The sequence below is a fragment of the Amblyomma mixtum genome, chromosome 3 (assembly GCF_055824585.1).
Source record: "Amblyomma mixtum isolate Tamu chromosome 3, ASM5582458v1, whole genome shotgun sequence".
NCBI classification, from domain to species: Eukaryota; Metazoa; Arthropoda; class Arachnida; order Ixodida; family Ixodidae; genus Amblyomma; species Amblyomma mixtum.
In genome coordinates, this window is record NC_143014.1 from 324164269 (window position 1) to 324190522 (window position 26254).

Consider the following 26254-nt stretch of genomic DNA (forward strand, 5'->3'; position numbering starts at 1 on the left):
ATTTAAAGCTGAACCCTTGGCCAGGCACACTTCTGCTGTAGCCAGTAAAGCAAACGACAAAAAAACTAGAAAACAAAAGCCTTCTCTTTCAAGCAGCCGTGATTGACCACGCAATAAAGCCGCGGCGCAGGCATCACTCCGAGGAGCGAAGCTTAAAATTTCGGGCCCGAAACTTGCTTAAAAAATGCATGACACGCTATAAAGAAAATCTTCCATCATTATCGCAGCTACTGTAGTGTTTCTGAAACTTCACTCGTCAAACGACATCTTTACCTAAATTACCACAATCTTTACCTCGTCCGATTACAAAAGAACAGCGTCATAGACAACAGTGTTTTTCGCGGAAGTGCAGCGCTAGGTCAAATCTACATTCAGCGGAGCGTTAGTGTGCTGAAGAATATTGGAGAATATACAATAATACGTAAATATTATGCTAATAAAAATTCTGCCATATTTAGGAGGACGGAATGCGCTTTCATTGTTCGTGCCGCAAGCGCTCACGTCTAGAGCTCTCATTTTTAATCGAGGTGATAAATGTGGCTCGTGGTAGAGTCAAGCATGACGCATCACTTTCTAGTCATTGTGTTGAATAACAGGAGCGTGAAAGAAAGCGCAAACTTAGGCACGCTCACGTGTGCCAGCGAGCACATCGGGCCGGCGAGCGCGCGATGGCCGTCGAAGCGTGCCGTGCGCATCGCGCACAGCCCGCGGGCGAGGCTAATGGAGGAGGAAGCCGCGGGAGTGGAGGAGAGTGTCGCTACTTTCAATATGAAGGGGCTTTAGATGGGGGGCATACGGTTTCTTACTATTGACTAGAAGGAAAGCTGGCGGCTCTGCAATTCATCCACCATGGACGCGCGAGGCATGCTGGGAACAGTGCGCTTCGGATTGATTTTTTTGTTGTTGTTCAGTTACGCTTTCACCGCTGTAGTTATTAGTGTTTTTGTGCTCTTTGTTGTAGTGTAGTTATCTATGCTGATACGCACGCAGTTCGTTTGAGATCCGAAGCATACGAAGGAGCCTAACTCGAAGTGAGCTGAGCACAGTGTCTGGTGCCTGCTAAGCCTGAAGTCCCTTTGGCCCTTCGCTGGGAGCCCTTTGCGCAGCAAGCTGGGTTTTGCTCAGCGGGAACCTCTGCTACCTGTGCATTGAAATGTGAAAGATGGGAACAAAGTTTTTTTTCTCTATTACGAACTTAACAATCTGCTGCTGTGACCAGTCTGCAGTTTTAAAGATATGTGCCTCCGAGACTCCTACGACAAATGTGCAAAGTACCTCGACAAGAGCAACTTAAGTTAGTAACCGTACTCACCGTGTGGATTGCGTTTGATTCATTTTGAAGACTGGCGGTGTCCTCGCATTGCATGCAAAGAACGACTTCCACTTCATGAATTATTTCACGCAGATATCCGCATGCTGCACTTGTCAGTGTGAATGCGGCCGTAGCTTACTTGTGGTGAGACAGGTTGCTGCATCCTAACCAATGCTTTTCTCAGGCAAATTCTGTGAGCTCAGCGCCAGGACGGGGCGGGACCCGGCACTCATTGCATGCAGACTAGTTTCTTATAGAAAAAGGGCTCGGGCAAGTTTCTCATGGCAAGAAGATAGTCCATGGACGGAAGTAGGGTGCGCACCCGCAATAGCAGGCTAGACCAATGAAACGTTTCTGATTTTTACAATGCGAAAACTGAAGCTTTTAAAGTATAGTATTTGAAGCGCTAGCAATTTTTTGGGCAAGAGCATTTGCTCTAAAAGTGTGTCTGTTGAACGAAACAAAAAACATCTTCCACGGTTCGCTATATTTGGCGGCATGAAGGTAAAGCCCTCCCTAAAATTAAGTTCAATTGGTTTTGGGGAAGTAATTGGCGCTGTATTCGTCTCGCATATCTCGGTGTACACCTTAACCCCGCCTTAAGAGAAGGGATTAAGGAGGGACTGAAAGAAAGCTCTCTCTCGCCACAGGCAAATTGGGTGGTGGTTTATGCCTATCTGCTTTTCTGCTCATTTATAGCAATGTATAGTGACGATATTTTATTACATGACGTACTGATTATCAAAACGCTTCCTTGGATTATATAATTTGCGGAAATTTGTATCTCTGCATTCGTAGTATTGTTTTAGGGCCAAGCCAAGCACGACATGCTGTCTTCCCGGCACTCCCACGGTGGATAAAGTGTCCTTTAAGAAACTCGCATAGACGGTGGCGCCAGTTTTCCATCTAGGTAATATTTAGAAACTCTATGATAGTCAAAAATTCGCCTTGTACACAAAAATGTCAGCAGATTTAGGTGGCGATCACATATGTGGACACAGCGCCTGAAGGGGTTATGACGTATGCGAGCAGTTCACCGGCCAGCTCAGAAAGTGAAGATGGCGCCGTTGCAACTGCGATTTTGTGTTCTCCCGGTAATATTGCGCAAAACTCATTTAGTACAAGGCAGTACTTTTCCATGTCTGCCTTGGACACCGTTTGCCAATTTGCCAGCTCAAATTGAGAGCGCATTTTTCTGTCCAAACATTGGCCTTGTTAAAATGCACTAAACATGGAACGCTCGATGACGCTTCCAGAGGAAGTGGAAGTTAACATTGTGTACTGTATAAAAGTACACCTTCAAACTTTCAAGCACCTCGTTGAAGCCACATCCTTCTACGCAAGCGCCCTGCACAGGCATGAATAGTCCTGTAAGGCGAAATGCATGTCCATGATAATGAACTCGTTTATGCGAGTAAACGAAGCAGTGACTTCGTTGGTCGTGTACTGCAGGAAAATGTCGGCGCTTTCCGTTGTTCTTCGTATGGTACTGGCGTTGCCAGTACCAGCATATAATTAGCTTCTTGGAACAGCTCAAAAGACACGGACCAAGAGAGCAGGACACGCACCGTTTTTGTCTTTTGCGCTGTTTTAAGAAGAAGGGCCGTGGAACCGGGAACATGACGGTGGCATTCACGCACTTGCTACTGCTTATGCAGGTTGTTTCGATCGACGTTGGTTCGGCAAAAGCCCATCCGGATTTCTTTGGTGACGGTTCTTGCCGTGCGGACAGGACCAGCGGCCCAGGCTTGCATTCGTCGGCGGTGGACCTAGACAGGTGCATCGCATGGCCTGAATTCGACAAACTTTGGAACTTCAGCTGCCAACACTGTGTTGCGGGCGGAATTGGCGGCGAACTTCAGCTAAAAATTCATCGGAGCGGCACCTGGTCAGCGGGGCGTGGAACCGGCAACATGACGGTGGCATTCACGCACTTGCTACTGCTTATGCTGGTTGGTTCTTTCTACCATGCTCTTAAAAAACCATATTTTTTTTGCCGGTTCCACCCCATATTGTTTTTTCTGTAGCTGTTACTCGGACGCTTAGACCAGTGCGGTCGAAGCGTGTGCACGTGAAGCAACATTTTGCTCTTTTACGCAGTGCTTCGTTTTATTTCTTACTTGTGTTATGCGGTCGGGACATTGAATTGAACCCCGGACCAGGAAAGAAACTAACAGATCGGCTAGAGGGTCAGAAGGCTATGATGTAAAAGTTGACATGTATTGAAGCGACACAAAACAAACTTACACTTGATGTAAATGACCTTAAAACACGTCTTTTGTCTATGGAGTTAGCACTTGCAAAAATAGATGCTATGAGCGTGGTTCTAACCGCAGTTGAAGAGCAGCAACGTCAGGTACATGAAACGTTGACGACAACTGAAGAAAAAGAGGCTAACCTTGAAAACAGAAAAAGGAGGTGCAACCTTTTGTTTTACGGTCTCGTGGATTCAGTAGCAGATGTGACCGCGACAAAGCCAGAGCAGCTGATTGCTGATTTGTGTAAGGATTCCCTTGGACTAACCAGTGTTACCATCGAGCATGCACATAATATAGGGACCCACCATGTTGAGAAAAAGCGTCCGATACTTGTGAAGTTTCCTTCGTTTAAGGAACGTCAAGCAGTGCTGCTTAACGCGTATAAATTGAAAGGTCAAAAAACAGCATATCAGAATATTTCTTACGTTCTACTAGAGAAAAAAGAAAGAAATTGTGGGAGTTTGCTAAGCAGAATGGCACAGAGGAAAAAAAAAACGATATTAAAGGGATACTGAAGCAAAATCCGAAAATTGAACAAAAACGCCGGAAATAGATTCTCGGAATGTAATTACACCGAAATGTAGTCGTCACTTTGCATATCTTTCAGTGGATATTTTTATTTCCGACGTTTTACGAGCGTGCGCGAAGCTGTCGCGGCCAGCGGGAGGTGAAGAGCGTGACGTCACATCACCCTCGTCCGACGGCCAGTCTGGGCCAATCCGAGCCAATCCATCCCAGTCGGTCGCTGTTGCTCGAAGCGTGATGCCGAACTGCTCGAGTCCGTCTACCAGCGATAGGGGCTCTACCAGCGGCGAGTGCAGCACTGACGACGAGGAGCATTTTCACCCGCCGAAAAAAATATGCGCTTACGGCTACGAGCCATGTGCGTCAAGCGAGGACGAGCAACCGGAGGAAGCGGGTGCGCCGGTCAGGCAGTCGGGGCCAGCTATATGGTAAGCTTTTTCTCACTTGTGCTCGACGTAGAATTACTGGAAAGGTAAAGTAATGATATGTCACGCGTTAGTAAACGGTTTCACATGCCGAGTTGAGACCGATAAACAATTATTACGACTCAGTCGTTCGTCGTTTTCTGATGTCCGACGCAGTTTGAAGGTGTTCACCACATCATTTACGGGGCTGCATGTTTTTGCGCGCCGAAGGGCAAAATACGTGGAACACTGCTGCCGTTTGACAGCTCGACGCTACAACAGCTTGTGTCACGTCCAAACTTGCCTAGAAAAGCTTTGCCGGTAGTGTTTGTCGAGATCGGCTGATGCATTTCAGGCCCCATCGCCTTCAAATCGCTTACGCTACGTGGACGTGCGGCCGCAGCACGGATAGAGGAAACGCTGCTTGTACAACTTTCATGGAAGGCGACGCCTGCCCATGCAAAGGGCAATTGCAAACCATTCTGTAAAAGTCAATATTGCAAAGCAACCAGCTGAATTGTAATGTGTCCATGCAGAGCGTTTTACATGCTATCTTTACAACATGCAATCTACCGCCGAATGCTCGCTCTCGGGCCGCCTACCGCGCGTTTTCATTCGCAGCAGTGCTCATGCATTTTTTCAACTCAACATAATGTACACTCAGCATGACTGAGTTTTTCGTCCAAAACCTGCATGCATACAAAAAGCCATTCATCTTGATAACCTGAAAATTTTTATTCACAGCTAGCCCTTGAAATGTGAATTACAGCTCTTTCGAAAAACTCCACAGGTGCAGCTGTGGTCATCACTGCAGCGACATGCCAACAGAAAGAGAAAGAGTCTGTTGCAGAGAGCAAGAAGCTGTACAAAAAGTATCCGAGGATGACATGTGCATCACCATGCACCCACTCTTTGAGTTATATTGCCTGAACCAGCACATACTAAAATTAGAATATATCAAGCTTCGGCATTACTGCCCATACCAAACTCGGCAAAGGAACCTGAATGAGTAAGTACTGCGAGATAACCAGTTTTGGACACATGTGGAGTAATCCTCAAGTCAACTTACTGGTGTTTCTACTGGTTCTTATTGGTGCATTTCATATGATGAAGTGAAACAGGTGCATTTTTGTTTTAATTTTTCAGCCAACACAGGTATACTGCCTACAGGCAGTTCGCTTGGTGGATTTACGGACGACTTGGCGAGGGAAATAGAGTTGTTCTCCCAAGCTGCGCTGTCCACAGGATTCGTAAAGAATTTCCAGCAGCAAGTGGCACTTACACCGGATACCTGGACTCGTGACGGCTGCCTTTCCATACTAATAAAGAGCCAGAATCCTGCAAAAGTGAAACATCTTTCAATTCGCTGATCTGCACAGCAGAAACAAGGCAATACCAGAATACACAAAGACCCTTACCGCCCGACATAACAGGAAGAAACACCAGCCTCCAGTCATTCAGGGGTTGAAGCGCATTTTGTGCTCTCTCACAAGGGCTTCTTTGTTGCCAGGCTCAAAATTACTGGAGAGTGTAGGTGGCACCTCCACTCTTGAGTGCAGTGCTGCTTCCTTGTAGGGGCCAGCATTTTCGCACAGCTCAAAAACACACTGCACCAATTCCTTTACATAGCCTGGAACAACAAAAGCACAGTAAGTCACTCAGTATATAAAAAAATGGAGGTAAATACCATATGTGCACGCTTCCTTCACTGGTGCGACAACAGCGGCCTTCTTTGCTTTAGGATACTTCACTATCCACCTCTTGCTTCCGCTCCTGGTGCTTGCTTGCTGCCTTGCACTGTTTTCATTATAATGGAGAGCAGCAAGGCGCGTCCTGCAAGGAAGCCAAAAAAAAAAATATGAGCAGATCACAACAGGCAACTGAAACTGTTTGTGCATGGAACATACTTTACCTTGCTACCATGCTTTCATAACCAAAATGAGTGCTCTTTGGCGCAAACTTGATTATTGTGCTGTGGTAGCACTCCACGGCAAATGTTTGTACCGTGGTTGATAGCCGAGGAATGTCCTTCAACAGTGCCTTGTTTAGGATAATGGCTTTCAGTTTCTGGTGTGCCGGCGAGCCTAAAGGAATGTGTTGAAGGTAACACAAGAAGGAATGACAAAAAAAAGGGCAAAGGAGCATACCTTCTTCTAGCCACTTCTTGTTAGCCAGTGGAGCATGCTGGCATTTCGGATAGGCCTCCTCGTCATGATCGTGAATATTGACGACATGGCGGGCAAGGGTGCACCACTTTGCCAGAATGAGATCAGGCTGTTCTTGGCTCGACATAGCACACCAGTAGAGGTGGTTTATCACCGCAGGGATCCATGAAGTCAATTCCTGAAACTTTTTGAGTTTCCCTGCAGCCGTCAACTTCTTCTTGAGCACTTCACAAAAAAAAAGAGCACCAGTTAAACACTAATAGATAGATCTCTGAACGAAGTGAACTCACTCTTGGCGACATGCCAGCAGTCAAATCTATGCTCTATATAGGTCTCTCGGGATGTGAACGCCTTGATCTGCGGGTGACGGTCTGTCACCAGCGTGGAGATCTGCAGACCATTCGCTTCACATATGTGAAGTGTCCTCTTGAGGCCTTCTAGCTCCATATGAGTGCTGCCTTTTGTTTCATTTGACTGCAAAAAAAGCAATACGAAGCCAATTGTAGAGACAGTCATCAGTATCCTGATCAGCTAAACTTGCTGAATTATCCACGCACATGCTGCTCTTTCATACAAAAGAAATGACTACCTGGACAGTCTCAACATGTAGCACCTTGTTGCGATCTATGTCAACAAGTAAGTAGGTGCCATACTTAGCACAGTGTCCAGGGGAATCGGCCCTACCATCACCGGCAACACGCAGTGAACGGCCAGCAGACTCTTGAAAGAGGGTGTTTTGTTGCTGCGTCCAAATCTTAAAAGTGGAAAATATATAGTCTCTGAACTTGTTTACAATATAAATGTTTTGAAGTTATTTATATGACCTAATCAGGCAGGCCAGGTCACATACCTTAGTGACTGCAGGAATCAGAAATGCTTTCTGCACTTGAAAGTGCATTCGGTCACTGCTGCAGGCAACACCTATACTCCTAAGTGCTCTAAAAAACTTTGATATATTGCACCCAGAGTAAAAAACTGCTGCAGAGAGCAGCAAATTGCCTGCTGCCTTTCGACTGACCATAGGCTGTGTTGCCCAGGTAGAAACGTGATGATTTGTGCACATGCGTTTCACTTGCAGTAATGTGCCTTTCACCTCCTTATCGATTGCTGTGCATGGGTGAGCACACAGTGGGCAGGTCGACAGCAGGTCATCTAAGCATGACTCGAAGACAAGAAACTTCCTCTCCTCCTCAAGAGGCACATTTGTGTGATCACTGTCATCTCTGAAACATAAGAGGTCTGTGTCAACATTATCGAATATTTGAGGTACACCTACTACATACCTGGCCCAGCTGACATCAGACAGGGTGAACGAGGGATCGTCATATCGATTTGCGATTTCAGTTTCTGGTATGCCTTCATCAGGTGCATCTGCATAATGTGGCAGTGGTGTTGATGTCCGTGGCAACTCGAAGAAGCTAGTCTGGACGCCACAGGATTTCCCACTGACGTTTGCCTGTGTCCCTAAAGAGGCATATGCTAAAATTATAATTCAGCTGTGAGAGTATGACTGCCAAAATACTGCACAGTAAACACATTTTAAAAGTGCACAGATAAACCATGCCAAAACAAAGAATTACAATTGTTATGTTTATATGCAAGGAATAGCAGAGCTACCTATCAACATGGCAATCAAAAATCAACGTATAGTGATGTCACTGATGTACTTACCCCAACTTCGACAGACTACTGATGTTTGAACTGCTGCATCTGCCCGAAATTGTTTGGTTGTAGTAATGCCTCCTGACCCACTGATAGCATGAAGTTCTGGTGCAGACTGAAGATGCACTGCTTCAGGGAACACTTCTCGATGTTCTTCATGCTGACTATTTTGCCTTCCAATGGGATGTTCATCCTGAGCGTTACGCTCACAGCAAACTGGAAGAGAGCCGTATGGTACACAAAACTATGTAATAGACATGTTAATGCATAAAAATCTGCATTCTACTGAAGCGTCATTTTAGGATTACTCTTAATTACCTAATATCTTTCTCTTCAGCTTATAGCCACAGTTACATGAATGCTACAGAAGTCAACTCCAGTTCCTTATTTCGGGGAAAGAACAGGTTTTAAGATGGCATCACTCATCCTCTATTCTCTTCCTTGTTGTTTTTCTGCTTTCCCTCAAAAAGTGGGCCGGAGTCGACTTCTGTCACATTCATGTAACTGCGGCGTTTGTTACAAGGCAGCATCATATTCTCAATCACCCCTTTTCTTTTGCGTATTAAATGAATGCTTCATGTGTTCATTTCTGCTAAACACCATCAGTCAATAGAATCACCTTACTAACGAAGTTATATTGCGATACCATTTGCCACAACCCTCCGTGTTCATTAATGACTGCATATCTGCCGTATTGTATATTTTACTTGTATGGTTTTTTTTAAATTCATAATATAATGGCTTTTATTTATGTTTTTAATGAAGATTTGATCGTTTCATTAGCCACAAACTTCAGTGAAAAACAATGACTAATTTAGCTTTATGATGCTTTTGATAATTCCTTTGTCACTTTGAACGTCTCCCTAACTCGATGGCTTATACATATTTATGATTTTAGTAGACTTCACTCTATAGTCTTTTTATGCCTACCATGCAAAATGCCATTTTCAGGGACTACGGTATGAATGCATAATTGAAATAATTTTATTTTGATGCTTCATGCACTGTACCTTCTTGAGCTCTTATGCTCAACTGGTGTGTTGGATGCCTCACCTGTGCCACAGTGCCGTCCTTCAGTCAAAACTCTCGTACTACATGCTTCACCTGCGTCTCCTGTGGCAGAAGGACCTTGAAGTAGTTGATCAATGATCTGTGACAAACGAAAACCACATAGCATAAAACTAGGAACGAATCTACAAACATGCTCTTCCGCAAATTAGAATGCACGAAAATTATTCACAGCACTTTACTCAGCAGCGTGCAATCATCGGTAGCAAAATGGAATAAAAAAAGGATTACCACAAGTGACTGCCGACCGGTGCGGCGGAGAAATGAATGAAAAATCGAATTCCATGCATGCGGTGACTTTGTGTCGGACCTCTAGCGAGTAAGAAGTGGGGAAAGAATTGCGCTGGGAGCGCCGCGAGTTGAGATTAACTTGGGGTAATATTTTTTTTTACTGAACACTGTACTCTGCATACCACTCCTACTCTTTCAAAAGCGCGAGCACGCGAACGTTTACTGTGGCATACTGCAAACTCTGCACTGAACGGAACGCTGCGCTAATATGAACGCTAGTTTGCGACATGCAAGAAGTTACGAATAGCAGACAGGCGGTACGAGAACGCTGCATGCGAACGGCACCTACCTCCTTTCGCCTTTTCTTCTCAACCTCGCTGCTGATGCTCTCTGCTTTGCGTTTTCTTGAAAACACGGAGGGCACAGCATCAGGCTTCAGGCGTTGCCTTTTGAGCGGAATGCCGAGACTTCTCAGCAAAGCTGGACTGGTGACACAATCTTCGTCGAGAAAGTGCTCCGAACAAATAAAATCGTTTTTCAGAGGTGTCCAGGTTGGGCGTGATGGCTGTGCAACACGAATCCACAGTCTTCGGATCTTTTCATCTCGCGGAAACGTATGCGACGGTGTGTCGCGACCAACGATGCTGTTTCCACAGCCTTGAGCGCAGCAGTATCTAGGCATTCCCCTTCGCCACGCCGAACGCTTCAGGCCGAAGGCAGATAGCGGGAAATAGAGAGTTTGGGTAGATCAAGCGATTACGCGCCCACACTCCGACGCCACCGACGCAAAACAGACAAGAACTTGGATTTTGGATTTGGATTTTATGTGGATTGGATTGGCATCGCAAAACATGGGTGTTGTGACGTCTAGTCAGAGCTTCCACAGGCGGCCGCCAGTTGCAGCGATACGGCAGTAAATCGCGAAAAAAATATGTTATCCGCCTGTTTTCGCGAAAATGCTTGTCGCATTTATTAATTTTAGCAGTCGAACTCTTCTTTACATGTGAAAGAGGAGCTCCAAAAGTTTGGTTCAGTATCCCTTTAAGATATGAAACGTTGCACCTAGACGATAAACGATATCAGGTTAACAGCGCGTCAGGGAGCGTGGTTCAGATATGACCGATTAGCTCGCAGACAGCCGTTTAGCCACTCACTGTTATGATAGTCAATTGCAGAAGTATAAATAACAAAGTTGAAGATTTTTTCTTACTTATCCGTTCGGTGCAACCAGCGAGAATACTGGGCACGGAGTCGTGGCATGATTGTTCTATATTGGACTCGGAAGTTTTTTCCGATGGCTATCACTGGTTTCGATGTGATAGAAATGCAAGAGGAGGCGGGGTGTTTGTTCTCGTACGCCGCGGTACACCATGTGTATTACTGGATTGCAGTGCTACTGAGATTGAGTCTGTTTTTTTGTAAATTACGCTTAGTAAATGGCAAAACGCTTGCCATTGGGTCATACTACCGACCTCGGAATGCAACCTACGAAGAGATTGCCAAACTGTCGCAGCTAGTCGATGCCATTAAAGGTGACCGCATTTTGCTAGGGGGGGACTTCAGCCTGCTTGACATTGGCTGGTTGCACAATGATCTCAGAACTACTGCTTCTGGTAGTTTATATTCTGCTTTTTTTTACTTTCTTGATGACCATACGTTTCAGCAAAATGTGTGCATGCCATCAAGAAACGATGGCACCGGTCATGTACTTGATTTATTGTTGTGCAACACTCCGAATATTGTATCAAATGGGCACGTCTTGCCACGTATTAGTGACCACAGTGTATTTGTTGCTGACATTAATGTTGAAAATTTGCCAATTATTAAGAAACCCAATAGAGATTTTCTCTTTTCCAGGTCTCAGTTTACAACTGTCAATAACCACAATTCGTCTTTCAGCCAAGTACTCTTTGACGTCCCACAAGGAAGTGTGCTTGGCCCCTTACTTTTCCTAATATTTATCAACGATTTACCGGATTCCATTTCTTCCCATATCAGACTTTTTGCTGATGATTGTGTAATTTATCGCAAAATTTATTCTAACACCGATTGCCAATCCCTTCAATCTGACCTGGATTCAGTAACAGCATGGCTCTCAACCTGGCTTATGCAACTTAATCATTCAAAAACTAAATTGATGTCTTTTACTAACCGAATGTCTCGAATTCAAACAGCATACTCCTTAAATAATAGCTCACTCGAGCTAGTCACCACGTATAAGTACTCAGGGCTTCACCTTCATTCAGGCTTAGCATGGAACCACCATATTAACCTTATGCTTGCATCTGCTAATCGGTCATTAGGTCTCTTAAAACATAACCCAAAGCATGCTCCTCCTCACCTCCGTGCTCATGCCTATACCACTCTAATTCGACCTAAAACTGAATATGCCTCGGCTATTTGGGACCCTTACCAATCTTACCTAATAAATAACATTGAATCATTGCAGAACCGCGCCGTTCGTTTTATTTACTCCGATTATTCACGCAACACCAGCATCACAGCCTTAAAGAAACGCGTAGGTCTCCAGGATTTATGTCACCGCCGTAAAATTGCACGACTATCACTTTTTCATAAACTTTATCATCATCCATCACTTCATAACGACTTTTTTTCTTTCCCTCCTTCGATTCTTGACCGCCGCGATCATCCCTTTAAAGTTAGACGTTTCACGTGCAGAACATTTATCTATGCGCATTCATTCTTACCACGCACAGTATCTGACTGGAACACTCCACCTTCACATATCGCAACCACCACTGATCCTGATAAATATTTTAAACTAATATCTTCAATAACTACTGCTTAACTCTTCGCATACATTGTTATTTTATTTGTTCATGGCTTCCTTTTTTGCAGGGTTTGTTACTAAAAAGATTCATTGTATTAGTGTTCTGTTTGCATAATTTTAATACTGCAGTAATCTTCGTTCTTTGCCGCGCTGCCATTCTTTTGATTCTTTTGCTTACTTATGTCATTCAAAGTGTCTTATTTGTGCTTTCGATTGATTCTTTTGCTTACTTATGTCATCCAAAGTGTCTTATTTGTGCTTTTGTTGTTGGTTTTATATTTGCGGTTCTGTTTTATTCTGTTCAATTGCCTGTGCGCCCCCCCCTATATAATACCCTCTCGAGTACCTTTAGGGGTATCTGCATAAATAAATAAAAAGCGTACGTTTACAGCAAAGGCAACTTTGATGCGATTAATTCAGCCATTGAGTGTTTTCATCCAACGTTTGGTCGCTAGCAGACGACCTGTGCACTGAACAGCTATGGAACGTCATTAAAGAGAAGCTGCTTACACTCAGCGAAACTTTCATCCCGACACGGTTCTTGTCAAGCAGGCAATCCAGACATAGTGCAGAGTGTGGTGTGTAGAGTGTAGATAGTAGAGTGTAGTGTGCAAAACAATGGAACATATTCTTTATAGTTGCATTATGTCTCATCTCACCAAGTACAGTCTTATTCATGCTAGTCCAAATGGATTCCGTCAAGGATTTTCTTGTTCAAGGCAACTGGTTGAATTTACACATGACTTAGCAGTAGCTATCGGCAACAGACAACTGATTGATTGTATTTTTCTTGACTGCAGGAAAGTGTTTGACGTTGTTGCTCATGACCTTCTCGTCTCCAAATTGCGAACGTATAAGCTTAACGAAAGTATCATTATGTGGATAGCCGAATACTTTTCCCAAAGACGGAAGAGCGGGGTGGTTAATGGATGCTCATTTCCTTATGTTGATGTGACTTCAGGAGTGCTCCAGGGTTCAGTTTTGGGTCCTCTTTTGTTTTTGCTTTTGATAAATGATGTTGCTGAAGGTATTCAGTCATCTTTCAGAATGTTTGCTGACGACTATGTGGTCTACAGGGTGATTAATAATGCACGTGATCATTAACGCTTGCAAAATGATCTGGATACAGTACTGGAATGGTGCACTAAATGGAAGATGTCTCGTCTCTTAAAGTGGAAAAGTGGGTACACGTCACTTTTACAAGAAAGAGGTCATATCAAACAAACACTTATACATTAGGTAGCACAGATTTAAAAAGCGTTTCGGAACATAAATACCTGGGAGTTCTTTTTACGTCAGATCTTAGATGGGCAAAACACATTACCTGCGTAAAGACTAAAGCTGCTCTCGTGTTGGGATTCTTAAGACACAATTTTAGTCTGCTTCCAAGTAGTCTCAAAGAAAAGTTATATTTTACAAATGTCCGCTCATTATTAGAATACGCTTGCTTGTGCTGGGATCCGTATACTGCCGAACTTGTTGATGCAATTGAGAAGATACAAAACAGGGCTGTGAGGGTTGTTCACGGTAATGGGAGGAGAAATCTTAGTGTGCGAGAAATTAAAACCAAACTGAAATGGCAGGAGCTGTAGGAGCACAGGAATGATTTGAGGTTAAAATTTTTTCATAATATATACCACTGTAAAACGGGTATAAGTAGAAATCTATTTATAAAACCTTCATCTTATATATCAAAAAGGCGCGACCACTCTGAAATTGTGTGAACTTTCTTTTAGAAGTGACGTCCTGCGTTATTCTTTTGTTGCACGTACGATTAGAGACTTGAATGCTTTGCCGCCGAATGTTGTTTTGAGTGCTAGCAAATGATGCTTTTTACCACGTTTTGCGCATGGGATTTCGAAGTGATATGATGATGTCTCCCCTGCTGTAATGCCTGAAACAGGCGATGCGGGTAATAAAGAAATAAATCAATGAACCACCAGCTAGCTTTCACGTCTGCCCATATAATTAGCATTTGAGCTATTCAAATGACTTATGGGTGTTATCGAGAAAGCGCCACTTGAAAAACAGTATTGGACGGTTCACCTAACTCCAGAATTACCCCTGGTATACGTTCTGCGAACTAAAAAACTAAAATAGCTGCAACAGTTGCAGCATAAACTAGAAAGAAAATCCCGTCCCCATTCCCGCCCCTTTGTTGGGTTGCGTTGGCTTTAGTGGCGCATAAGCATCCAAGGCTATCAGGTGCCAAGCTCATGTAGCAAGAAAATTGTTTTCTGTGGATTCTACTAAAAAGTGAAAACATCGGTTTGTAAAGCGCCGAAAAAGTTAGTTTGCTCATACGCTGTAAGGCTGCGAAAGAAATTTCAGAAATGGCTTGTATTAAAAGCTTTTAAGAAGGTCGAGTAACCTCAGCGGCCATCCTTGGCTGGCAAGGACCCAGAGGTTTCCCAAACAATCAAGTAAAGGCCTCAGCATTCTTCTCAGGCATGAGAAGACGGCTGAAGTGTATAAAAAAAGTGAAGCAAAGCAGTGGATCTGAATTTATAGTCTCTCGGGAAAGCCTGCTTCTCTTAAAAAGCGAAAAACACAAGATATGCCAAATATTGCTTTGTCGCTTAAGACCAGTGTAGGGAGAAAAGGAATGCGTTCATCGTAAAATTCACTGAAGTACTTTTCCCTTATTTTTAGTTTCTTGCATAAAAATAAAATGTGATTAATTGTAAGTTCATCTCCGCATTTTTCACAGACTGGCTTCTCTTGTTCTCTCAGCAGGAAGCTTTGTGTAAGGTGTATGTGTGTTTCCAATGGGCAGAAGACATAAAATTATCTCATAGAACTTTCCTGGAGCACGCTGCCGCGGCGACCAGACTTTCGGTTTCCGGCCTAGTTTCGGTTTTCGGAAGTGGCGGCCCTGATTGGTCGGTTTTGTTGTAGAAACGTCTCACGGAAGTTTATTTTTCGCAGGCGCTTTGAATGTGGAAATGTTTCATAACTTTCATTTTTTTTCAGCAACGCAGCCGCCTTTCCGCGTTTAAAAAAGTCTTTAATTTTCGCGAGGAATACGTGTTGCCTAATTTGATATTTCCCTGTAGATTCGCTTTAACCTTAGCATAACAGTCGGATATTTTTGTTTACAAAAAACATCGAAGCTCTTCTTTTTTTTTTTGTCTTTTCAGCTGCTCAAGCACTGCTGCGCATACAGTTTCTGAAAATTAATCCGGAGTGTCCTGTCACAGCCATCTAGGTTGAATCGATTCTGCTTCTTTCCACCAAACATCGCACCAAACGTCATGATTGTTGACCACACAGAATCGCTTGGTCTTTTCTTTGGATGCATTTGGTGTCACGGTCGCCTTCCGCTAATTTTACGTTCGGAAATGCTTCTTATCCTTGCTGCTGCGTCCGCTACGTTCCTGTTGAATCTGAGGAAGTGCAGTTTTATACTTTCCCTTCTTCTACAACTTCTACCCGCGAATCATCGTGTTATTTTAAAAGCGCTCCTAACATTATGCAAAAATTCTAGAGAAGCGCATTTTTTCAACGAGAAGTTTTCAATGGATGCCATTGTATTGTCGCATATCTTGAGATTTCGCCACAATAATCTATATCCACAGATCCCTTCTCGAGAAGCTTGTTGTTTTCCGCTATTTCTAGTCAAAAACACAACCTATTGGTTTTCTATTCCAGTGTTAACCAATCGATGCGAGAGCAGGTCAAGATTTAAATGCAAGATTTTGGTGCGCATCGGAAGATTAGACCATTGTCATCGGTACCTTCTTAATGGCACCTTGTAATATTCCGCAGTTGCCTCACAATTAAAAGCGACGTCCAAGAACGCTGCATTTTTCCATCTTCGTATTCAACTCATTCGGCATTTTTGCACCGTCTACGGCACCGCGAAGTGTCCACATTGTCAGAAAGACATGAGATGCATATCTGATGTGATACTATAACAATTTTTTCAACAAGCCTTTCGGAGCTTCAGTTCGCGACACGCTATCCACCAAGCCGTGGAGTCCGCATATAAGAACATGTAAGGAAGTGTGGTCCTACATTTATTATTTTAAGGAAAAAAGCCCTTAGTTGGAATATTGCCTCCATTAAAGTTGAAAAAAAGTACAAACTTATCAGCGTGCTCAAGTAAGCACGTATAGAATAAAAATCGTCAGAAATTGCAGCTTCTATGACAGCGCTCGACCGTGTCATTCGCCAACATTCTCGTCGCTTTCAACCGAAATAAAAAAAACGTAACTCTAAAAAGGGGAAAAATATTAAGGGGGCCATTTCGCACCGATTCGCTTTCGACCTCGGTGAATTTTTTGAATGTATGTCTTCGAAAAATTTATTCTTTGTCCTCAGGAGAGGAGACCAGGGCCGAAAACATTGTTAAATACTACCTAAACACTTTCTGAGGAGAGTAGATTTTAACTCTCTTAATTACCACATTGGGCTGTCTTGAGAGCCTGAAACAAAGAATACACTTCCACACGCAGCACAGCACCCAAAACTGCCGAACCCCTTCTGACGACTTTTTCAAGCTGAAACCCTACTCCGTTTCACGTTCTTGCGTGGGCCGGTTAAGAAATGGTTATTAATTGCATTGTTTCAGCCGCCACGCGGCCAGTCGTCACTCTGGTGGGTCAAGAAGCTGCGCCTCATCGGGCAATTCCCGCGCTGGTCCTAGCAGCATGCGGTCGGGCCGAGTGGGTAGGGCCGGCGGAGTCTTTGAGCGTGGAGAAAATTACGAGAAGAGCGCGAAATGCGCGAGGACGCTGAAATTGAAATTTTACCTACAGAACACTCAGTTTATGCGAAACGCTTTGAAGGTATTCTTGCTGGAGGATATTCGTGAAGCGGCGTCCTTTTGCAACACTGGAATACCGTACCTTTATTGAGAGTCCCTTCCAGACTCCTTTACAGCCAATGGAACGCGATGATGAAAAAGAAAACGTATTTTAGTAATGCGTACAGAAGGACTAAATCTGTACACAATTTAAACTTGAAAAATATCTCTCGAGAAAGACCGCACATCTATCCGCTATACAAAAGAACAAATCTGGATGAAGGTCACTTGCGTTGATCTTTCCGTTTCCTCTCACGCGCTGCCTTCGAAGAGGAAGAAGCGAAAGCGTCTCGAGGGTCGTATTCATGCGCCTGAGAGGTACGTGGCTCATCACAGCGTTCGAGTGATACGTCACGCGTTTTTTCGAACTGTGTTGTGCCTTCTCGTAGTTTATCGCCGCTGCTGACTGACGGAGTGCGACATCTGCGAAAAGGTGAGCTTCTGTGCAAGCGTTCACTCACGCAGGGAGCCTCAGGTATCAACGGATCCCCAACTGTGCACTGAAGCTTTACTACAGTAGCTCGCACCTACATTCGTGGGGCGCGCCTGCCTTCCCCACCTTTCTGTACGTGTCGAGGGTGTGACCAGCATTACTCTTTAACCATCTGCAGTGTCGCTCTGCGGCTTAAACGCTTAGGTCCAGTGCGCCATGCTCTCTTCACTGCCGGGAAACTGCGTTGTACCTATTTCCACTGGAGTGCGAAACGAGGATCGCGTACTTTAAGGCCAAATGCAAGCGTTCCTGCAATGAGCCGCACGTGAATTCGTATCGTGTTTCACAGGCAGTAAGCGCTGCTGTACACTTCACGCCGCCGCAGTCTACCCGCACGCGATATTTAGAGCACAGCACTTCGGCGCCCGTTTCTGCGTTTCGCAGCATCGCCATCGCTGTCGTCGTTCTAGCCAGCAGTGGACACCTTAGTCGTGCTTTAAGCTGCGAAACCATTGGAGCAGGAGCTTATAAAAAAAGAAAAGGCGCATATCGGCGCTCTCCAAACAGTGCACACCTCAATCTTGCTTTAAGCTACGTAGTGGTAGGGAAAGATGTGCGCTGCCTGCGTTGGCATTGACAACGTTGTGCCATTTTAAGGAAAGCAAGTGCGCATAACTGGATCCCTGGGTCAGTGGAAACGTGGATCGCGCTTATAGGCTCGTGGGGTGATGAGAGATGTGGGCTGCATGCGTTACTGCTGACAACGGTGAGCGAACTCTCGCGATCAACCATTGACTGCCACCTGCCAGGGTGGCAAGGTGGGTGGGACATTAATGTACATATAAAGACAAAGAGGAATTTCTTACCACTTACGCGGGAGAACATCCCGTTCCTCTCACTCGTAACGCCTACCACGGCTGGGCCAACCTCGCGAAATACTTGCCAAGACCTCACCTTTGAAAACCAGGCATTGGTGCAGCAACTCGGCCATAGATTCATATATTTCTCCGACCGCAAAGCTCCGTTGATGACAGTCAACAACTGTTAGTGGAGTGTTTCTTGGAGGAGGAAAATATATGAAAAATGACAAGTTGTCTATAATTGTCCATACATGTCTTGCTCGAAATCTTTTTCACAGATATTGGTAACTGCAGATTTGCTTTTCGCATCGAGGTGTAATTAGTCGTCCATGCCTGCTGAGCCCTGCACACTGGTGGTATGTGTGGGTGTTTCTGCCTCGTAGTACGTACAGGCGCAACGGGAGACCGTCATGGCTTTCAGCTTTGAACGAGTGTTCCCGGGCGTGACCAGTCAGGCGGAGGTGTGCGCCGAAGTCTCCCACCTGGTGCAGAGTTCACTGGACGGCTATAACGTGCGCATCGTTGCCTACGGCCAGACGGGCGCCGGCCAGACCCACACCATGGAGGGGGACGAGGATGGCGAGCTGAGGGGCGTCATCCCCCGGGCCCTCCACCAGGTCTTCGAGACATCCCAGAAGCACCCCCAGTGGACGGTCAGTGTGCGCAGAAAGGGAGGGGGGAACGTGGACGCTCTTGCGCACTGTTCTTTAAGCCTGCCATTGACTGCACCCCTTTTTGATTCCGAGGTGATGATTGATGTGGCTTGCCTCCGTTGCAGTACACCATGGTGGCCAGCTTTGTACAGGTGTACAAGACCCTGCACGACCTCCTGGTTCCTCCGTCCCAAGCACAGAAGGCCCCGTTGCTGCAGCTCAAGATGAGCAGCAAGGACGGGCCCGTCACGCTGGCCAGCCTGACCGAGGTGCCAGTCCAGTCAGCCCAACAGGTATGTTAATAAGTACCTTAACAGCGTGTAGGGAAAACTTCATTGACTGTTCGTTCTAGTGGCGGTGGTGTTTCACACTACATCTCAACGTTTGCGTGTGCATACTCATCGTATATCGTAGTAGGCTACAAGGATTGTGGTGCGTTTGCTGGCTTCTACCGGACAATTCATTTTTCCCAGCCGCCATTGCCCGTAGAAATGGACTGTGTATCCACCTGGTACAGTGCATGTTAGGTGGTGAGGGGCATACATCGCAGCATGCTAGAACAGAATTAATTCGTGGCATGACCCATGGCTATGTCCCTTATAAGGGTGTCATTGCAAATGTGGGGTGGGCTGGAGACACAACTAAAGCACTACTCTGGCACGCATCGAAATCCCTTGTGAGCTCAAAACCACTGCAGCCGTCCAAGGCTCGCATGCAACTTTTCGTGTGATATGTCTAGTGCCCAGGCAAGCATGCAACTTTTCGTGTGATATATCTAGTGCCCAGTCCAGCGTGCAACTTTTCGTGTGATATTGTCACGTTGTAGTGACGGCAGTCCAGCGGTCAGGAAGACACCAACCAGTCTTGGAAACGAAGCACTTTAATTGGGCTGACTTGCGCCCGCAAAAGAACCGAATCACTCGGCGGCGGCGTAAGCAACAACGGTGCTCGCCAGTCGTCGAACTACGAATGCCCGCCACTCGCGGCATCGCTCAATTTAAAGCTACCAAGGAAACTTCGAGATAACAAGTCAAGATCATCTACAGTAATCTAGAAAAACGTAGATGCAGCTCTTCATGGCTATGAGCAATCGAGATTAGTCCGGTCGCTTCTCGCGTCACAAAAAAAATTATAAAACCTCTTTCCTGCAGCCTTGAGCGCGAACGAACGGCCACTAAAATGATACGTGGCAGTATGTCTAGTGCCCAGGCCAGCATGCAACTTTTCGTGTGATATGTCTAGTGCCCAGGCCAGAATGCAACTTTTCGTGTGATATATCTAGTGCCCAGGCCAGCATGCAACTTTTCGTGTCATATATCTAGTGCGCAGGCCAGCTTGATAGCTTCTATGTGTGCCATCTCTGTAGGCCGTTGTGCTCAGGTGGTGAGGGCTGGCCAGTTTTATTTTCTTCTTTCCCATTCTACCCTTCGTGCCGCCACTGTAGGAACAGCGCGGCCGCGACTCCTTTTCTCTTGATAAACTTCGCAAGGATTGTCTTGAGCTTGGGGTGCACACCAGCCTTCAGGCTGTGAAACAATCTCCTCTCATATGTTTGCTGTTCTGAGAATTTCTTCTTCTGCCAGTTACAAACTCAGGGTTTATCCACGTCAATTTTCTTGCGGCTGCTCTGTTGCTGATTCTTGAACAGAGAATATGATCTTCAGTTTCTCTTTCGCTTCAGTGGCCGCTGCCGTGACACAATCATGATGCCTAAATAAGGCTGGCCAGCCCTGTAAAATGGCCTGCACAGAAAATGGCAGCCGACTTTGAAGGTGCAACAGCGCTCTTTCGGAGCGTTGCTCTATGCATAAGCCAGCATGGATGGAGTTGTCGAATAAACACATAATTGTGAATTTGGCTTTGCTTTTCTTGGGCCCCTCATCGGCTTCACACGTGTCCATGTGTCAGTGGGGGTAAACTATGCACAGGAGGCTACGCTTTGCCATAAAGTCATTTGCCCCTCGAAAAAAAAATTCTTTAATAACCTGCACCCCTCCACCAATTTTAAACTGATTTTTTTTTCTTCAAATTTTTGTGCAAATGGCTTGCGAGGAAACACGGTATTTCTTGTCTCGCCTGCTCAGAGAAATTGGTCGGGGACTTCACTGCATGCTTAGCACATCGTTTAACTTGCTCTTTTCTCACAAAACAGTCTGGCAGCAGACGTAAAATACTGCTGTTTGCATGAGCCAGAAAATGAGGTGCAACATCACATGTCATAGCGTCCGCTCGTGCGATCAAGCAGTTGACTGAACGCTCAGGGGATGAAATCTGAACGGGTGCCAGTGAACCTGTTCTTTCCTAACGCTATGCTAAGAGATGTCGCGTGCATGGAAACGCAGCTTGCAAAGGGATAGTGGAACAGGCGGAGCTGTCCCACTGTTTTTTCCAGTTTGTGAACGATGTATCCTCAGTCACTGCGGACAAGAGAGACAGAGAAAAGGGTGACGGAAGTGAAATCCTTAAAACCCGCTTTGCGCAGTTGCACTCGCAGCAGATTGGTTGTGCTGTACATCTCGTGGCTTGGTATTGTTTTCATGCCTTAGGATGAAAATAGCTCCAGTGTGGCTGCAGTCCAGTGAAAGGTACACAAGAGTTCAGGGGGGTTACATCGCCTAGGGGACACTACGCTCGGAGAAGAAGGGACTATGACAGGGATGGACCAACCCCTGTTGGTGTCGATGGTGTCGCTTTTCACCACATGTCTCGTCACATTTTGCTGATTTTTCTGTTTTATATAGTACCAGCTTTGCTTGCAAAACTTCCCAATGGGCATTTGAACTCCCATGGACGTCGTGCGGGTATTCAGGATGTCTGCAGGACGTCCGAGGGGGGTTCATTGTCCATTGGATTTCTTAGTAGCTTGGTTTTCTGCGCCTACATTCGTTAACCTCTCTGGTCATTTAATTAATCCGCAAAAGTTTGTTGCCCCGCAGGGGCGTCTGATTCATGCAGACGTTGGCGAGTTGCGACACCACGGGTACCTGAGCATCTGTGGGATGATGGTACCTGGGGGATGATGGTGACCAGTGCGTCACCACGGATCCGAGCACCCGCGCTTAGCCGTGAGTGGCATCGCCGTGTCCAGGGAAAAGGGGATCCTGGTGCTTGAGCCTATGCCTATCGTTTGGACCTTTAAGGCCCCTCAGCGTAGGCAACACAACACTTTGGCCCCAGCTTCCTACAGGCAGCACCCCCGGCCTGACCCGACCGGGGGAAATCGGCAGTCGCCTTTTCCTATCCTCCCCTCCATCTTAAACTTTCCTATCTTCTTTTTACAACTCTCCTGTCTCCTCCTCCCTTTTTTGTTTTTCCTTTTTTCTTGGCGGCTAGGGTTAACCTTGTGCGGCCAACCACCCTGAGTTACGTCATATTTGGTTATAGTTGAGGTGTACAGATGGCGTGGGCGGGACTTGCTCGCAAGTTCCTGTCCCATTCCCTCGTTGGGCTCCATGGTGGGTGGCTGGCACCATGACTGAAAAACCTGAAATTTTTATGGCTCCCCACCCTTTCTAATCCTGATCGCTCTCTGAAAAGAGGGCAGAACGATGCAGGCGAGTTTTTCCAGAAAAGAAAGATAACTTTCCCGAAATTCCATGTTGTGCTCAGCAATGCAGAAGAAACACAAGCAACACTCATATCACCGTTCCTGGTAGCAAAGTGCTTGACAGATACCTTGGGCCTTGGGTATAAGGTATCAAAAATGGCCAGCGGTGACTTACTGCTCGAACTGCATGACACAGTCCAGATCTCTAAACTCCCAAACCTCGTGTCCATAGGGGATATTCCCGTCTTCGTTACTTCACATCGATCTCCAAACACTGTCCGAGGCGTCATACCTGAAATCGACTTTGTCCACCTCTCTGAAAAAGAAAAGCTTGAGGGCCTTACCGATCAAGGTGTCATAAATGATCAGCGAATAAAGATTAGGAAGGACAACAAAGAAATAGACAGGAAACACCTAATCCTCACCTTCAACACCAGCATACTGGCTGAAAGCCTTGAAGTCGGATACCTGAAAATAAATATGAGACCTTACATACCCAACTCACGCAGATGTTTCAATTGCCAGAGGTTTGGCCACGGCTCACAGAGTTGTCGCGGCGGCAAAACGTGCGCAGAATTCTCTTCGAAGGACCACCAATGTGAAGAATGTATTGCTACACCGCGGTGTGAAAACTGTGCAGGAGACAATGCTGCCTTCCAGGGCTTGTCCTTCTTGCAAGAAAGAAATATACATAATTACTCTCAAGACTACTGGAAACATTTCTTTGAAGGAAGCAAAAAGTCGATATGCTCAAACAAACAGGTTTTCCTTTAGTGCAAAAATACGCTTTGCCGATGTGGTGCGTGGGCGCGGCGCACCACACCAGACTTCGGCACCTGTCCAGGTCACCATCCGCGCCATCCGCGCCCTCGTGTGGAGTAGCTAGTGCTACTACGCCAACCCCAAAGGAGGGGACGCAGACCCCCGGGGCGGTGGGCCTCAAGACCTCTTACAACAGGTCAAGGTCAAACTCGAAAATCAACGTGCCTCCTCCACGGTCGTCCAGCGCCTCTGCCGAGGCGCTGGACACGACCCAGGGCAGCCCCGTGCCTTCCACGTTGTATGGTGGGCGGAGCTCCCTGGATCGGTCAAAAAAACAGGCCCCGAGTCATGGGGTCATAAACAACTTGATCTAGTTTTTCACCCTATAGAAACACAAAATTGAGATAGCTTTCATATTACAATCTTGAAAAAGGAAAAAAAAATTCAGCGTGGCGCATTGTTGACCTAAAGCGCGATGAGGCGAAAGTCATAAGAGCGGTGTTGCTCCTTGTGTCACTGATGTGTGGTTTAGATATTAAGCTAAGCGTCCTCCTTGCAACTCTGCCTGGGAGTCCACAGAACTGTACGCCTTCCTCATCGGCAAATTGCACTTCGTCAACGGCAAATTGGTTATTGAGGAAAGGAAATGTATGTCTCGCAAATCTCGGTGGACACCTGAACCTCGCCGTAACGGCAAGGGAGGAAGATGGGAGTGAACGAAAACACTGTATTCACTAGACGCGCCTTTGTTCATTCCAAGCCATAGAGCTGGAACGGCGGAGTGGTTAGCGTGCTCGTGTCGCACTCCGGAGACCCTGGTTCGATTCCCCAACTCGACCGATTTCCTACTCGGTTTTATTTATCTGGTCTCACTAGAAAGGTTAATTAGCCTAATTGATTAATGAACTAATTAACTAAACTCAGCCCCACTTACGTGGAGCATCACTATACGCTTCCTTTAACTGGTTGCATGGTTACAAGCCAAAGCACAATTGGCCCCGTTTGAAATTCGTGCACTGTGACGTCACGACCATTACAAACAATTGAAAAATTTCAGCGTAGCTACGGTGGACGGCGGCCACCCGAGGTCTCACTTTGTCTGTCGTATTGTTGCTTTCGCAACAAAAAAAAAATAAGAAATAGATGTCAAGAGCTAGAGGCTGGCTTTGTTGCGCTGTTCTTCAACTGCTGAATCCTGAAATCTGTCGTGCGGCTTATATCTGCCTCTCACTGTCGCACTTCCGGTTCTTGTTGTGCGAGATGAGAGCCTCATGCTTGTTGGTGTTCTTTCGTAAAACGATTGGGCTACGGCATACGTGGAGCATTCACAGCAATCTGCCTCGACTACTTCTGCTTTCATTCGGAGGGAGGCTGAAGGCTGGTGAAGGTGCGTTTTTACCAGTGAGTGCCCGGATGTGTCCTCAAGTGCACTCATGCACACGCGCGCACCACGGTTATTTTTGAGAAAGGGGGTTATGCTGCTAACGCAGTAAAAAGATAAATTGGTGGAGGTTTAACGTAATTAAGGAGAGAAGACATGATCCAGAAGGTGTTTGTGCTTCAATGGAAGGGACACTTACACCCCACCTTAAGGGTACGACAGACATATCTTAAGTAGGTTAATGTTCATATATGCACAATTGGCCCTACTTTACTTAGCATTCATAGATGGCAGCGAGTCCTCACACCATGCACTATCAGCGCAGTGGCGAAGCGGTCAAGAGATACGCCACTGCACTGGTAGGTGGCTCGGCCTGTCACAGCCACCGGTAGGGACTTTGGAACCTATGTTGTTCTTTCCGAGAAACCTCTCGTAAACAATCGTTAATTTAACTTAATTTTTAATTAAGCGGTCAGTTCAGCTAAAATTTTGTTAAATAAAGATTGGGGGGGGGATGCGTCGGTTTGCAGTACAGTATTGATCACAATGCCAACTTAGAGGTGCGCCTATTATGCTCGGAATGAAAAAAATCTTGTTTTCCACGACCAAACTGGGGGTGAGCCTATTATGCCAGTAAATACGCTACTCCGCCCGCAGATCAAAATTCCAGAAGGCGCACACGTCAAGAAAACGCAACCAATCAGCAGGTTGCACTTTATAAGCATACACCTCTTGTGTTAGAATGCGCTGTTCTCTGAACAGTGACCTAGTTGAACACGGCGGTACTGCCTGTTTAACCATCACTCGGCTTTTCCACCCGCTAAACATTTCTATTAACACGAAAAGTTCGCACAGAATTCTGGAGCCTTTCATCACAGCCAGAAATCTTACCGTAAGGCATGATCTCAATGTCTTTTTTAAGTGTCGACTGATGTATGCATCTAAAAAAGGGAGCATCACCACCAAAAAGAGATGATTTAATTGCTCACTACAGTTTCTCGTTTCTCGCACAGATACCAAATCACTGATCACAGCACGAACGCCCCGTCTATGTGAAGGCACGTCCTAACTCGCTAGGACCACGTTTATAGTGTAGGGAAGGTTTTTGTGGCCAATTTTATCTACATCTGCTGAACTCGCTTTAGTATAATGTCAAGGAAGGTTATAGGTAATGCTGCAGACTTGTGAGTAGAGGAAGTAATAACCAAGCAGAACCTTTGTCATCTGCCTCCTGGAGAGGCCGTAAGGTATTCTAGGGGAAATTGATCAGTAAGGCGAAGCTTCTATTGCGACCATGTCCAGAAAAGAAACGTGCACTTAGAACCCTATTAAGCATAGCTACCAGGAAGGGGTTGTCTGTAGTTTAGAACAGCCGAAAATAAAGGTGAACTTAAG

At 45.8% G+C, this 26254-nt stretch overlaps 3 protein-coding genes across 3 annotated transcripts in view; 2 read left to right on the forward strand and 1 right to left on the reverse strand.

The window, feature by feature from the left end:
- The first annotated feature begins 4243 nt into the window (after window positions 1–4243).
- On the forward strand, window positions 4244–5823 carry LOC149355795 (P2X purinoceptor 7-like). The gene is made up of 3 exons (XM_089584011.1): window positions 4244–4523; window positions 5290–5508; window positions 5646–5823. Exons 1-3 carry the CDS (start codon window positions 4333–4335, stop codon window positions 5800–5802), a joined length of 567 nt encoding a protein of 188 aa, XP_089440137.1. The 5' UTR covers window positions 4244–4332; the 3' UTR covers window positions 5803–5823.
- LOC149355796 (uncharacterized) lies at window positions 5784–10482 on the reverse strand. The gene is made up of 12 exons (XM_089576191.1): window positions 9975–10482; window positions 9380–9476; window positions 8336–8542; window positions 7948–8128; window positions 7515–7887; window positions 7254–7418; window positions 6955–7138; window positions 6647–6889; window positions 6412–6583; window positions 6187–6332; window positions 5918–6129; window positions 5784–5837 (listed from the first exon to the last, which is right to left on the reverse strand). Exons 1-11 carry the CDS (start codon window positions 10305–10307, stop codon window positions 5957–5959), a joined length of 2274 nt encoding a protein of 757 aa, XP_089432317.1. The 5' UTR covers window positions 10308–10482; the 3' UTR covers window positions 5784–5837; window positions 5918–5956.
- An 8444-nt stretch (window positions 10483–18926) lies between these two features.
- Window positions 18927–26254, forward strand: part of LOC149355797 (uncharacterized) — a 32713-nt gene continuing 25385 nt past the window's right edge. Inside the window, exons 1-2 of the mRNA XM_089576192.1 lie at window positions 18927–19169; window positions 19295–19462. Coding sequence (XP_089432318.1) covers window positions 18927–19169; window positions 19295–19462 — 411 coding nt within the window. The remainder of the gene's footprint in view (window positions 19170–19294; window positions 19463–26254) is intronic.

Excerpts from the sequence above, each read along its gene's own strand:
- LOC149355795 (XM_089584011.1), top strand. The coding sequence starts at position 4,333 with ATGCCGAACTGCTCGAGTCCGTCTACCAGCGATAGGGGCTCTACCAGC. Across the intron at positions 4,524-5,289 it reads CAGTCGGGGCCAGCTATATG|GTGCAGCTGTGGTCATCACT; the intron begins GTAAGCTTTTTC and ends AAAACTCCACAG. Across the intron at positions 5,509-5,645 it reads CGGCAAAGGAACCTGAATGA|CCAACACAGGTATACTGCCT; the intron begins GTAAGTACTGCG and ends TTAATTTTTCAG.
- LOC149355796 (XM_089576191.1), bottom strand. The coding sequence starts at position 10,307 with ATGCCTAGATACTGCTGCGCTCAAGGCTGTGGAAACAGCATCGTTGGT. Across the intron at positions 6,584-6,646 it reads CAAGAAGTGGCTAGAAGAAG|GCTCGCCGGCACACCAGAAA; the intron begins GTATGCTCCTTT and ends ACATTCCTTTAG. Across the intron at positions 6,130-6,186 it reads GAAGGAAGCGTGCACATATG|GCTATGTAAAGGAATTGGTG; the intron begins GTATTTACCTCC and ends TTGTTGTTCCAG.